The sequence below is a fragment of the Ammospiza caudacuta genome, chromosome 4, assembly GCF_027887145.1.
Source record: "Ammospiza caudacuta isolate bAmmCau1 chromosome 4, bAmmCau1.pri, whole genome shotgun sequence".
NCBI classification, from domain to species: Eukaryota; Metazoa; Chordata; class Aves; order Passeriformes; family Passerellidae; genus Ammospiza; species Ammospiza caudacuta.
In genome coordinates this window covers 45,312,529-45,326,336 of record NC_080596.1, presented here as the reverse complement: position 1 = coordinate 45,326,336, position 13,808 = coordinate 45,312,529, and the positions used below count along the sequence as shown (strand labels likewise).

The 13,808-nt window shown below is 37.6% G+C and overlaps 1 protein-coding gene across 1 annotated transcript in view; it reads right to left on the bottom strand.

The window, feature by feature from the left end:
- Positions 1-13,808, bottom strand: part of WWC2 (WW and C2 domain containing 2) — a 94,459-nt gene that overhangs the window by 51,780 nt on the left and 28,871 nt on the right. Inside the window, exon 2 of the mRNA XM_058803105.1 lies at positions 8,318-8,427. Coding sequence (XP_058659088.1) covers positions 8,318-8,427 — 110 coding nt within the window. The remainder of the gene's footprint in view (positions 1-8,317; positions 8,428-13,808) is intronic.

The window sequence follows — 13,808 nt, the reverse complement described above, 5'->3', positions numbered from 1 at the left end:
ACAAATAGGCTTCATCAGGCTCTGTGAAGGTACAGCTTAGATTAAAAACCAATTGTGTATATCAACTTCCTCTATCCAATCACAATGCAAAAATTATGATGCATAGTAACAGAATGAAGAGGATGGCAGTGTGTGTAATACTCAGGCTACTTATTCCTAATTTGACCTGGATGTAGCATCAAGTAAGCAAAGGTTCTTGCAAAGCAAAATTATTCAATTCTATTAAGATAGTTTAATTTAAAACAAATTAATTAAACTTGAAACAAATTACTGCAAGTGCATAGCTAATAAATTTATTTTAAAACCCCAATAAAGAAGCAGTTTATTTCCTCCTATTTTTACAGATCTGAGTGACTACCCACACTGGGGGAAATTCTGTGCTCTCACCCAGGGAACCACACAAATGGCAGGATGGCATGCTCCACCCAAGGACATTCCTGTCACTGAAATGATCACAGCCCTGTAACATAGAAGAGGAAGCTGTGCTGGCTTTAATCACACTGCTATTCATGAAATGCACTCTTCCTGGCTCACTGCCAGCACAGTTTGATACACTAAAACTCAGGAAAAAAATAAATCTGGCCAGAACAATAATTCAAAATCAAAATGTCAGGGCTGACTTTATGTCTTGGAAGTTTTGATTGTTCTTTTGGCAAAAGCATGCTTCAAGGGCAGCAGTGTTATGCATGTCTTTGTAATTGTACATAGGATATATATTATACATTGGATACAGGTGAGATTCAGGCATGCCAATTTTTTTAAAATTAGGTATTTTCACATGTTATGTTCCTGTCTGCTGGGAGGAAGTTCTGCCAAATTTTTACAGTCTACTTCAACAGAAGGAAACTATTACTTTATCAGCAGTAGATCTTATTTCCCTAAAATAAATGGAATTACAATCCCACTAGAAAATCCCACTGGGAAAGGAATGGCTCCCTGACACCCCACTGCTGGACATAAGAGAATTGGACATTTTACTACAGGATTAACAATATGTGGAAGCAATAGTTTTCCAACAACTCCCCTTGCCAAACAAAATAATAGCATCCACTGGCTCTAGAACAGCCCACATGTAGGTTGTGTTCAGTCAGAGACAGTTGCAGGCAACACAGTTAGAGAACAATACTTTCAAGAGGCCCCTCTAAAAAAACAAGCCAAATATGCTAGATTGCTCCTTGAGGAGGACACATACACACCAAAAGGAGACAAAACAATTACATACTTTTCATTCTGAAGAGAGAAGTCTGTTTAAACATATGCCCATATTATTTCAGTTTGTAACTGTTGCAGAATCACCATCTCAGAGGAGAGGCTGTCCCAAGGGAAATTAGCTGACCTGGCAAGAAATGAGGACCAGAGACCTAAGATCTGTAGGGATGAGAACTTTTAGGTGAGCTGTGACATGGTCCAGTGAACCAGTACAAAGTAGGAAGAACAATCCAGCTGGGGAAAGATCTCTTTTCTGGCAACAGTAACCTACTTACAGATCTAGTAATCCATTGCATTCTTAAGTGTGGATCTACTCATCAATACTGCATACCTTCTCCCTCTATATATATGCTAACTTACAGCAATATTCCCAAACCTAGAAACTTGGACTACCAGACAGGAAGCAGTGGCTGAGCCCTGACAAGGGTAGCTGTGACTGCTGCAGAACTACTGCTCCATGCCATGGTTGAGCTCAATACTCTGTGTCAAGGTGGCAATTTCTCTGCCTGAAACAATAAGTGATGAAAAGATAACTCCACTACACCAGAGTTATCTGACATCTCTGGTTATCTTGCATAATAATTACAGGATTACCCCTTCCAGCCAAACAAACCCCACCTTCAAGGGAGTTGAAGACCTCAAACCCCTAAACCCAACAGCTGACTACATTCAGGATCCCTCACCACTGGAACTGCTCCTGAGCCTAGCTGCTGAAGAAAGTGTACAAGCTAAATACAGATTTGTTTTTCAACAGTCCTCAATAACTTTGCTTTGGCAGGATTACATCCTATTCCATGGAGGTGGTTTGAGAAGGAGATACCTTCAAAGCATCCTGCTGCATGCTGAGGGCAAGCTCTTGGTTAAGGGCTGCAGGCAAACCAAACTAGGGCCAGGCACAGCAAAGGAAAATCAAGATTTTAATGGTAACTTGCACAAAAATGTCTCAAGATGGCACAACAAAACCAAGAACAACCCTCTGACATATAATATCAGAAGAGGAAAAATCTTGTTAGATACCAGTTACCACAGGATAGTACAAATTAGCTAAGTGGTGGTTGACGAAAGCAATTTTATCAACAGCATTACACAATCACTATGGATATGTTTATTCTACAAGTATATCCCACATTACTTGATACACAAACTGGCTTTCAATCCTCCAGTACTTCTGCTAGGTTCAGGGAGAATAACCAAGTGTTACTAGACTGTCTTAAGAAATGTACTTTATTGTTTACATGGTAAATGCTTTCTGAATTTTTTTTCCTTCTTCCTTTCTTTTCTCCCTGTTTTTTAAAATACTTGCAATTCAAACTCAAACAACAATAAAAGCAATTTGTACTCAAAAATTTGTGGAAGGTTTCACAAGTAAATATTGCGTCATTTCATACTGACATTTTTGTTCAATAGGTACATAAAAATAAAGAATTGCACATTACAGAGACAGCAGTTTCAGTAAGACCATGCAAGCAAAAAAGATGACATATTAAAAATGATCTAACACATTGCTGGATACTCAAAGAAAATCACATTCTATCACACAATTAAATGGAATATGGGTTCTAAAGAGAGACATGGATGAAAACTGCATTATTTAGAGGATGTTCAAAACTGACCTCTCTACAGCTTGTTTCCTACCATCAAACTTTCATACAAAAAGTGACCTCTCTCTTCCAGACACTTTCTTCACTTTTCCATTAAATAATTTTGTGCTTGAATTTGGGCAATGAGATAAAATGAGAACTTTTTCCAGCTATACTCTCCAAGTATGAGCAGATTTCCAAAAAAGATTAATTCAAATATTTTTACTATTAGTTTCTTCCAGATATGGGATAGAATATGCTTCTGTGTTTCAGAGTGAAATGCAGTAGTAACTCTGAGGATTTTGGTCTATATTATCAGGCAAGCAGATAATGTTCTGCTGCTAAGGCTAGCAGAACAAAGACATAAGAAAAAGATGCAAGTATGATCTTTACATAAGTGCCAGCAGGTGAAATCATGTTTTATCCAGAGCCTTCACTACTTGAGCCCTCCTTCTGCAGCCAGCATGCACCAGATTACTCTAATCCATTCCTACAGCCAGAACACAGAGAAAATACCTACAAAAAACATTCAGGGTAACCCATATTGCACTTGGGTTTCTGCCACGTGCATTTGCTGACAGCAGAGTCCTCACAAGTATTGCATGCCACCACTTGCTTAGAAGATGGTGGTAGGTCATGGGAACAAACCGGGAACATTTGTGATGATTCTGCATTTGACTCACTCAAGGTATTGGTAATTACAGACTCCTGGTGGGATTTTCAGATTCTTCCTTTTCTGAAAATCAATCCAGCCTACTTTCATAGATGCAGATGTACCAGACTCCCAGGCTGGAGCAGTCTGTCCACAAAAGACCCTGTCTTAGATAAACCAGTTGCACAAGCATAAAGTAGCATGAAAACCTTTAAGATTACAACAAGAAATAGAACTCTTATAGTTAAAACATTGTGCTGCAAGTGTGAAACAGTGTAAATAGCTAGCCTTTTCTCTCCTTTTTTTTTTTTTTTAGCATCACTGACTCAATTTTTTTCTTTTCTTTGTGGATGAAACAGTGATAGAAGGATGTTTCTGGGGAAGATACATTTATACTTCCAAAAGGGACAGTTGAAATTAAGTAGGGAGAAGCTGCAAAAGCAGAGAAGGTAGTTGTCCAACTCCATTTTGAAGAAAAGTGCTGGATAGAGTTCAGGGAGAAGAATCATCATATTAAACACAGACTGGCAAAAAGAAAGTGATGTGTGGTCTGAAACTGTACAGAGCTAGGAAAAACTACTATTATTATCTTTTAAACGCCGTCATTCATTGCCATTCTGCCACCTTTGCCACTAAACACTTCTACGAGCAGAGTATTTGTTTTATGAGTTAACTAGATTAATGCAATGAAGAAAACAACCATTTGCCCTGTTATTCCTGAGACTTATCTGGAAGATAAGAATTGAAAGTAAGTGGGGTAAGTTATTTAGGAACAAATAGGCTGCTGAAGGCAAGGCAGAACTTGTCACAGTACGGGATCCTCTCAGACCTCGCATGTCAAACCAGAAGTTTCCTTTTCTTTCTGCCATTACCCCACAACTGTTCATCTAAACATACCATAGACCGATCCAGATCAGAAAACCTGAGCAGCTGGGGCAAGGGAAAGGAGGTGGAAAACAACTCACACCTCAGGAAACAGAGGCCTTCCCTGTTGTCCATGTTTACTGCATATCCTCATGTGGACACAATGTAGGGACAGGAACTGGATCAAGCAATGGCAGCTACTTCAGCTGCCACCACCACCTGAGAAGTGCACCTGGAAGTCACAGCCTCAGAGTTAAAACTGTTTTCTGGCACAGAACAGATGAAAATTCCAGGGTGTAATTTCAAATGCCTTTAACCATTGCTACTGTGAAAAGTATCTATCCTCCATCTCTTCCACCTGACTGTTCATTCATATCCCCAGGTCACCTTCCTTTTCTTGCTTGCATAAATAGAGGTGTGGAAAGGAGAACAAATAGCAACTTTTTTTTCCTCCCCCATACCAGATTAGTTTCAACTTGAATCAGCTCCCTGATCTGATTCACTGTCTGGCCATGCAAATGTTCATGGCAGTATAAGCAAAAACATTGCAGAGACAGAACAAAAGGCCAGATGTAGCAATAGAGCAGGAACAATACTTTCACAGATTATATCAACTTAAAGGTGTTTGCAAATCCAAGCCCTAAGAACATAAATGTTTACATCTCAGACACTTAATGCTTGATATGGAAAACCCCACAGAAGAATTGGAAAAAGATTGAAAGTGATGACTTCACCTGCAAATACACGAAATAAAGTGGAGTAATACGTTATGTATTATTTTTTGCATGGCCTTGAATTCCTAACCACGTTGTTTAGCAAAATTAGTAAATGTTAGCAAATTAGCTGAAGTAGATGAACACATGAGAACAGGTATGCAATAATGACTACAAGAGTCAACAGCATAAGTCATAAAATCTTTGGGCTCTCTCAAACCACAGTAATCAGGATCTTGTGCAAAACAAACTCTTCAGGCCCTGCCCACCAAATAATATCCTTTCAGTCATCCTCTAACAAAGGGTGCTACTGAAGCACAGGGTAAGCATTTAAGTTCTTACAGTATTAGCTACCCAGATTGTATGCATGTTCTGCCTTGCCAGATGGCCTGTAATCTGGTCTCCCTTGAAGCTGAAAGCATCGCATTAAAACTCCTAATTGGGGTGATATATTCATAAAGTAATGACCTCAGTCAGTGCTTCTCAAAGTGGGATCATGAGAAAGCTCTAAGGCTATTGAAAAACCCAAACTGTATTTGGGGGCGAAAAAAAATTAAATATAGAAAATATAGAAAATGTGAGAATAAAATAAAACTAAATTATCCTTAAACATATTGACACCAAAATAATCTGAGGGATTGTTCTGCATTTGCAGACTGCTCACAGACAAATCTTAACTCTCTGCAGAAGAGAAGAGGAGGTTTTTCTCAGGTTTATGTGAGAGAAGGGAAGGAAAAAGATCAAGACAAATAATTGCACAGATGAGGAAAATATTTTGAAAAAAAATAACATGTATATTGATTTACATAATTTTTTGAAAAATTACTTTATAAAAATTCAGTACAAGTTTCAGAACTTTGCAAGGTGCAATTGCTTTCTATAAATTATTGGGGAGTTTTGTCAATATCCACTGCAGCAAGTACCTATCTGATCATTAATGGAAACTCCACCCTTACATTTTCAACCTCAAATTTTTACAGAAAAGGAGGGAACAACCATGAGTAGCAATAGCAACCTACTCCTCCCTAGCTCTGTGGGCTGCTTGAGAAATATAATAAATTTGCAGTCATCATAGTAAAACTGGTCCAAGTCCTGTGGACAACCTGAAACTTCACAGCTGGATCAAATGTAGCTTTGTAGAGAGGCACACAGTAGGAACAACACTAGAAAAACAAATGAGAAAAAGGACAGATATGAGAGAAGTTGTTCAGAATAATTAATTATGGGATGCAAAAGTAGAGACTCAGTGGGCCTTCCATCAAATATTTTGCTGAAATAAATTCAGCCAGACAGCAGCAAACATGAAGCATCATTAGTCCCCTCTCCCAACCTAACATATGGGAGCAGATTTCTTCCCAAGGTGCTATCCCTCAAGCTGCTATTTATGAGTCCTGAAATTCTAGTTTATCCAAACTGTTTTCAGGCATCTATCTATTTGTTTTTCCTCCTAGCAGCAGGTACAGTTTTTCTCCCTCATTTGGCTTCTTTGTCCAGTAGCATAGACAATTAACAAAACCACTTTCAAAAGAGTAAAAGAGTCTTCCTTGTTCTAACACAGCCACTGTCCTGACAGGGAATTTTAACAGTTCAAATCCAAAAAGCATACTCAGCACATCTGACTTGTTACAAAACCAATAAAGCACTAAGCAGACACAAAACCTGTTTTCTAGAAAGGCTTTTCTCCACTCATTTTAAGTGACCTCCATACCAGAGATTTCAATAGCATCAAAACGTTGCATGTACCCTAGTCAGATGAAGTAGTAGTTATAATCTCCATTTCTGGTGCATCAAACAAATCACCTACTTGTAAGATTCTTAGGCAGCTAACCACCCAGCAGCTGGAGAGTACTCTCACCAAAACACTGTGCAAAATACAGTGCACATAACTAAAATACACCACTTAAAAAATAAGTTTCACTGAAGTTGCTACAAAGGAATACATACATTAATTTAAGAGGAATCAAGAACACTACTGAACAAACAAGGGATGGAAACTGCCTTTAAGTATATCAAAATTTCAAACCATGAATAGCTGCTAATACTCAGGAATTCACTTTCAATTCACAGGTATAACATTTAAGAGTAAAGAAAGCAGTTAAATTCTTAATAAAACAGGCAACAAAGCTACAAGAGGTTTTTAGAACTGATTAAAAATTTTGAACAAGCATGAAATAAAAAGAGCACAATCAGAGTACAGTGATCTGAAAGCACTCTCAAAACACCCAGAAATGCAATTTGGCTCTCAAAATTTTACTGGTGTATATAATTTTGGCCAAAGTAGAAGTCAGAGACAATTTTATGCTGATAATCGCATTTAGATTCAGAAGAAAACCCTTTACTTTCTTCACCTTTTGAATTCAATCAAGGATGCTTGTATGTTTAAAAGTTCAGGAGTGTCTAACACTGTATGTAAGATCAGAGGACTCTCATTGCAAAGCAAGGCTTTGTAATTAAGATCACAAATGAGGTTATTGGGTGGGATACAGTTCAATATTAGGTGTCTATCTGCAGGTGCTTAACAAGTACAGCTGATACCTAATGTCCCATTCTAGTTATCAGAGTTCTAGTCCAACCCAACCAAAGGAGGTTAAATTATCTCATCTGCAAAGCAGACAGCCAACCAGTCAGCATACATCACATTTTACATTATACCAACTGTACTGACTAGAGATCTTGTGACTGCAAAAGTGGCTTAGACAAGGCAGGGTGGATTCACTTGCCCCTACATTTGAGATGCCACTTTGAGATGCCAGATTCAGAAGGCCACTGGTCTCTTACTGTCCATGCCACATCTACTGACCCTGTGCAGTTGCCTCTGCTAACTTCAAGGTTCTGAAATGGCTGTAGATACCTGCTAATTTTTAGGTTAGTATAGGTACTGCTAGCACAGATGCACGTACCTAGATTCAGGAGTTGATCTCAAATAGAACCTTTGCTATTGTGCTGTTAAAGACTATTTCTTGGAAAATAGAAAAACACATCAATATGGAGTAATAAATGTATAAAGAGAAAATAGAAATGCTTTCAGGAATATATTCATTTAGCAGGCCTGAATAGCATTGTATTTCATATTTTGCTAGTTTTACATGGTTAAGACATATTCCCTATGCAATTGGAAATATATGTAGAAATAGACGTCGCCATTTGATACCGGCAGATTTTCCTGTAAACATTTAAAAACCAATAATGTTATACCAAAGGGCAAATTTTCCCCAGCATTTTGATTCTAATCAAGAATTCTGAGTCTAATCAAGATGAGCTGTCTTTTATAACCAACATGGCAAACCAAAAGTACTTACGGTTTATGTGGTCAATGTAGTAGACACCAATCTGAGGGTCACACGCGGCTTCCCATCCCCATGGCAATTCATCCCCAACACAATCCGCAAATGACAAGGGCTTTGTCAACCTACAACAAGGAAACAATTCAGTGATATAGCTTTTCTCCCTTCCACGTATCTGTTTTTCATATTAATTCCTATTATGACAGAAGCTGAAGAAACATAGCAAGGAGAAAGAAGAGCAAGTTGATTTTTTTCCTCTTAAAGCAGAACATATTATTGCAAACATTTTTCAGTACAGGAACTCAAGTGAGAAATCCACTGCAACATCCTTCACATTTGACAGTCTAAAATTAAACAACAACCAACAGCTTTAAAAAGAAGAAATTATCTATATTCCTATTTGTCCCCAGGAAAACTGGACCCTTCAACTTCAAGTCGGTGAATAGAGTACAAGATTTCATCATCACTGTTTCTAATGACCACAGAAAGCCACCTAGGATGCAGTTAGCAGCACTTATCAATCCCTGCACATGAATAAAACAAGCAGCAGTGTGCACAGAGTAGACACTACAAGTAACATTTAACAGGCCTTAGATATTCATATGTTGCTTTTGCAGGCAGACTATTACAGTTTTTCACTTTAATAATAGAGCATTTATTTGTTATAAGAACTAGAGTGATAAATATAATACATGGGCTCTTTTCCAACTGAGGCTGAGCAAAGCTTTACATGATCATCTTTTGGTCCTTTTAAAAAAAATTAGTATTGAGTTTCCTATTGATAAATCCACAGATAAATGCCACCTCTAACATAGTGATATATTTAATAGAAAGAACAGGAAATTTAAGGTTTTATTGTTGCCATAGTGACAATAAGATTAAGTAGATATCTAGAGTTTCAAAAAAAAAATCCCCAGAGTGGCATGATGAAGAGAAATTTGTGGGACACACAAGTAGCACTCCTTTGCTCACTGCTGATTAAGCTTCATCACCTAAGACTATTTTTTCATTTCACTATTAAAATTCTACACAAATAAAAAGCTAATTCATATGTTTCAGGATTTTTTCTTTATTAATTCCTGACCAAAAGAAACAGGTTTATTGACACTTTTGTGAGAAAAGCAAAAGAAAAGAATAGTACATTTTTGTCTTTTACAAACTGAGTTGGATTTTGTGTACAAAACAGCAGATAGAAAGTACCTTACAAAAATCTTTAATTCTTTATGCAGCTGTAAAAAACAATTTTAAGCACAAATTTGATTTAGAAATAATTGCCCCACTATAATCTTTATTATCATCATCATCAATGAATATGACCTACCAATTCTCTAAGTTGAACAGCATTTCTTCAAGCTAGGGTTGCAGAAATCACAAACAACAAGGCTCTCAGGATTCAAAACATTTTGAATATTGATTCTTTTTCAATTTATGTTTTTTAAATTGCAAACATGAATCCACTTCCTCATATTTCTCCAAAGTTTACCTCATAATCCAGTGAAAGTCACTAACACTTTATTGAGGTTCTGAACAAATTTGCAAGTATAACACAAATTTGCTGATTTATTGCCACTTATAAACTGCTATGTTAACCACTAAACACACCAAAAACTGTTATAAAATACAGATAAAATTACCAATGTGGAATTGCATTTGGAGCACCAGGACACAAAAATACAGATTATAAGCAGCACAAGCAGGCTGTCAACTTGCCAGTGATTTTAAGGGCCAGAGAAGGTCTGTAGCAAGTCAAGCCTATGCATTGTATCCTCTCACACTGCTGACCTGCATCTTTAAATCCAGACACTGGCACAGCCCTGAGTGGGGCTGCAACAAGGACTCTCCAGAAACCCCAGCTCTGACCTGCCACCTTGCTCCTCCTCTCTGGGCAGCAGAGGCTGTGCTGCCACGGCCAGGATCCAGCTGTGCAGCTCAGCAGGCCAACAGCTGGCCTAGTGCTGCCATACCAAACGCACCTGCCCAAATGCTGCCCACTTATAAACACCAGCACCACTTCAAAGATTACTGCTCTGTTGTAAATAGTAATAGCTAGAGAGAAAGGGATGGCTCTTAGGGAAGCAGGAGAAGCCTTTCAACTCCAGGGTAAATACAAGCACAATTTCAGGCAGGCAGCATGCAGCAGGCTGAACACAGGGCATCCATGTCAAAGAGTTCCCAGGCCACTAATGCTCAGAGGAAGCATCAATCACATAAAAGCAACAGTGCTTTGGTGAATCTGGTTAGTCCTGTGAACAAAATGTGCCAGCTTCAAGGGCACACCTATCTGTGAAGAAAGTCCTGTCTCAAATTTGATTACAAGTGTAGATGTTCGTGAAACAAACTGAAGAACAAAGTTCAGTGTCATCCTTACCTCAACATCACAACACTAACTCAAAACTCAATTCAGGTAGTTCTAGTAGGAAATATATTTGAAATGCCATATAGCAACATAGAAATCACAGTATGGACTCAAACTCATATGAACAAAGCCAGATAGTTTTTAATAAACATTCAACACATTCACCAAATTTACACACCAGAGCTAGCAACAGTCACGATGTGATTTTTAGATCACCTCTACGCAGGGATATAAGCCCAGTACAACCCTGACTTTTCATCTGCACTGTACACTAATTTTATTTTTAATCAAATACTCACTTCTTCCTATAAATAGCACATTCTCTAGGTTAGACTGCATTTGACTCTGATCATGCAAATGTTCTGTCCAGGTGTTCTCACCTGTCTGAAACCAGATATGATAGGAATGAATAACAGCCATTCTCTCATCCCAGACACTCCATAAATTAAAGAGACACTAAAACACTCTGGAAAAGTACTTGAGTGACCCACAATGGACCTTAAACAAAATGAGAAGAGAGAGACAGATGTCCAAAAAGACAGGCAGTACAGGACAATTTGTTTTATGAATCCTGCTCTGCTGGATCATGCTTGAACATCGCATCCTTAAGATCTGAACTATGTCAGAACTGCTCCAGAGTAGATTTTTAAAACATGAGAAGGTTTGTCCATAATAAGATCACAATTACCTAAGAGGGTAACATTCCCATGACTCCCTTTTTTGTTCCAGAGTCTTTTAATAGCACATAATTTTTGAGCCTGATGCATCATTTTACAACTGAACAGCAATCAGCACAAGGTGATCGATACCTGATTGCTTATGGCCCTCACAACACAACATAACCACTATTTACTTTCCAAATACGTATGACAAATGGATAAAATTAACACAACAGGAAGCAAGGGAAAATTTGCAAGACAAAAGTTGAGAGCAGAGAGTTACAAGATGAAATTGGACAGGAAATAATATCTAGGAACAAGCACTGAAGGAATCTTGTCTGTGTGAAGATCATTATCTGTGACACAGAGTAACCTATGATAGATGGACTGCCATTACATTCATTAAATGTCATCCAAGAAAAATGAGGTTTATTGCACCATAATAGAGGATTAAATGCTGCATGTCTTGGGAACTGATATTCTAAGGGTAGTCCATAATATTTAGTTTCAGTTTGTAGCCAGACATTTAGATGCTCCTAAAAGAATGCCAATACTCTAAAGATTGCTTTAAAGTCCATATTTAGTATCCAATGAAGTTCAATTAGTTAATAAAAGGCTTGGATTTCTTTAATGCATATCATTAAGCTTAAGTATTCTCACCTAGGGGTGCCTTTTTATTTTTTTAACCTTAGTGAACAAGAGGCAGGTGTGCATAAGGAGAAGTGGCTATTTTAAAGAAAACCAGGAAGCATTCTGCATTTCCATTATGTAAACAATCCATGATTATGTTAATCACTTTACAGAGGCTTGGGGAGACTTAGGAGACAAATGCAGTTTACAAACTGAAGACCTCTATTATCATATCAAATCCATATTTTTCTTTAAAGTTTTCAAAATACAGAGTTAGCTAGCTAAGCTCTTAAATGCAGATTCTGCAATAATCTATGTGTTGCCATTAATAGATGTTCTTGCTTCTACAGCCATACCTGTAAGAATAAGTCAGTATATGCAGCTAAAGTTAATAATGAATCACAGAACCACAGCATATTCTGAGTTGGAAGGGACTCAACAAGGATCATCGATTCAACTCTTAAGGGAATGGCCCACACAGGGATGGAACCCAAAACCTTGGTGTTATGAGCACCATGCTCTAAAAAAAATGAGGGTGAAGACACTGGAAAATGGAACCATAACTGCAGACTGATGAACTGTCAGTGCAGAAATACTGCTTCATTTGGACAACTTTCTTATTTGATGTAAATCACATTTTGAAGTCCCCAGAACTAGAAATACATAGAAGACAGGCTTCTTTCCAAGACTGAGGTCCACAAAAATGAGGCATTTATTACATATAGCAGTAAAACTGCTATATGTAATAGCAAAACATCACATATAGCAGTAAAATATAAAGCCCATTTCTGTGACCTGAGAATATCAAAAGGCATGTTCTTAAAAATGTGTATGCACATATATGTATATACACACATACACACTACTTTGAACAAACTGTTCTATGCAAGAGAAATGCTGGACTCTGCTGCATTCCTTCTCTGACTCCTTTTTTCTCCAAAATCCATTCAGGATTAAATAAACTGTAATAATGAAACATAAGTTATACATATTATGATTAGAACTCTATCAATAGAAAAAAGAAGAAGAAGGTTACAGTAGGCAGATCTTAGAAAATGGCAGTGGGGGGCAGTGGGAAGGAGACACACACATGAGAAATAAGCCTACCCTGCTCAAACCTGAAATTATTTTACCTCAGTTAGAAAGGAAGAAAACACAGGTTTGTAAGAGGTACACAAATACCTGAGAATTATTAACAGGTTCATCTTAATGCTTTTCAAAATTACTTCCAAGAACATCTTCTTTGCTGTGTGGTACTTGGCCCACAGTCAAGAGTCAAGTTTGTAGTTTGGAATTCAGTTGTAACTAGGGTCAATGCTCAACTTCTATAGCAACTTCAATGTGCATTTGAGAACTTTCTCCAAATACCGAAAATGATCTCATGTGCTTTGTTGCATAGCAAGATCCCGTGTGACACTTACACAAAATGTTGTATGGATTAAATTTCATTAATTTCTCATATATAGTGATGCATATTACACATTAATTCTTTTACAGTGCAGCATTTGTTAGCACTTTTTCTTGACACAAATTTTTCTGAAAAATATACCTCTTCTCCAAACTCCAACGAAATGAGAAGACAAAACATAAGCCGCTATTCAGATGTGCAGAAATGGGCAATCTATTAAAATGTAAGAGAAGAAATCCAGTGATGGAAGGATTGCATGCACAGTTGTCTGGAATCCATACACCCTTACAGAAGGGTGTACAGATAGTTTATCCACAGTAATACTCACCAATACAACAGTTTACAACAAGTTTCCTTCAAGCACTTTCAGTTAGCACAATTACACAGAATAGTAACATAAAATCAGTATAAATTGGTTTTTTTATTTTGCAAAAGGATAACTGAAAGTATTTA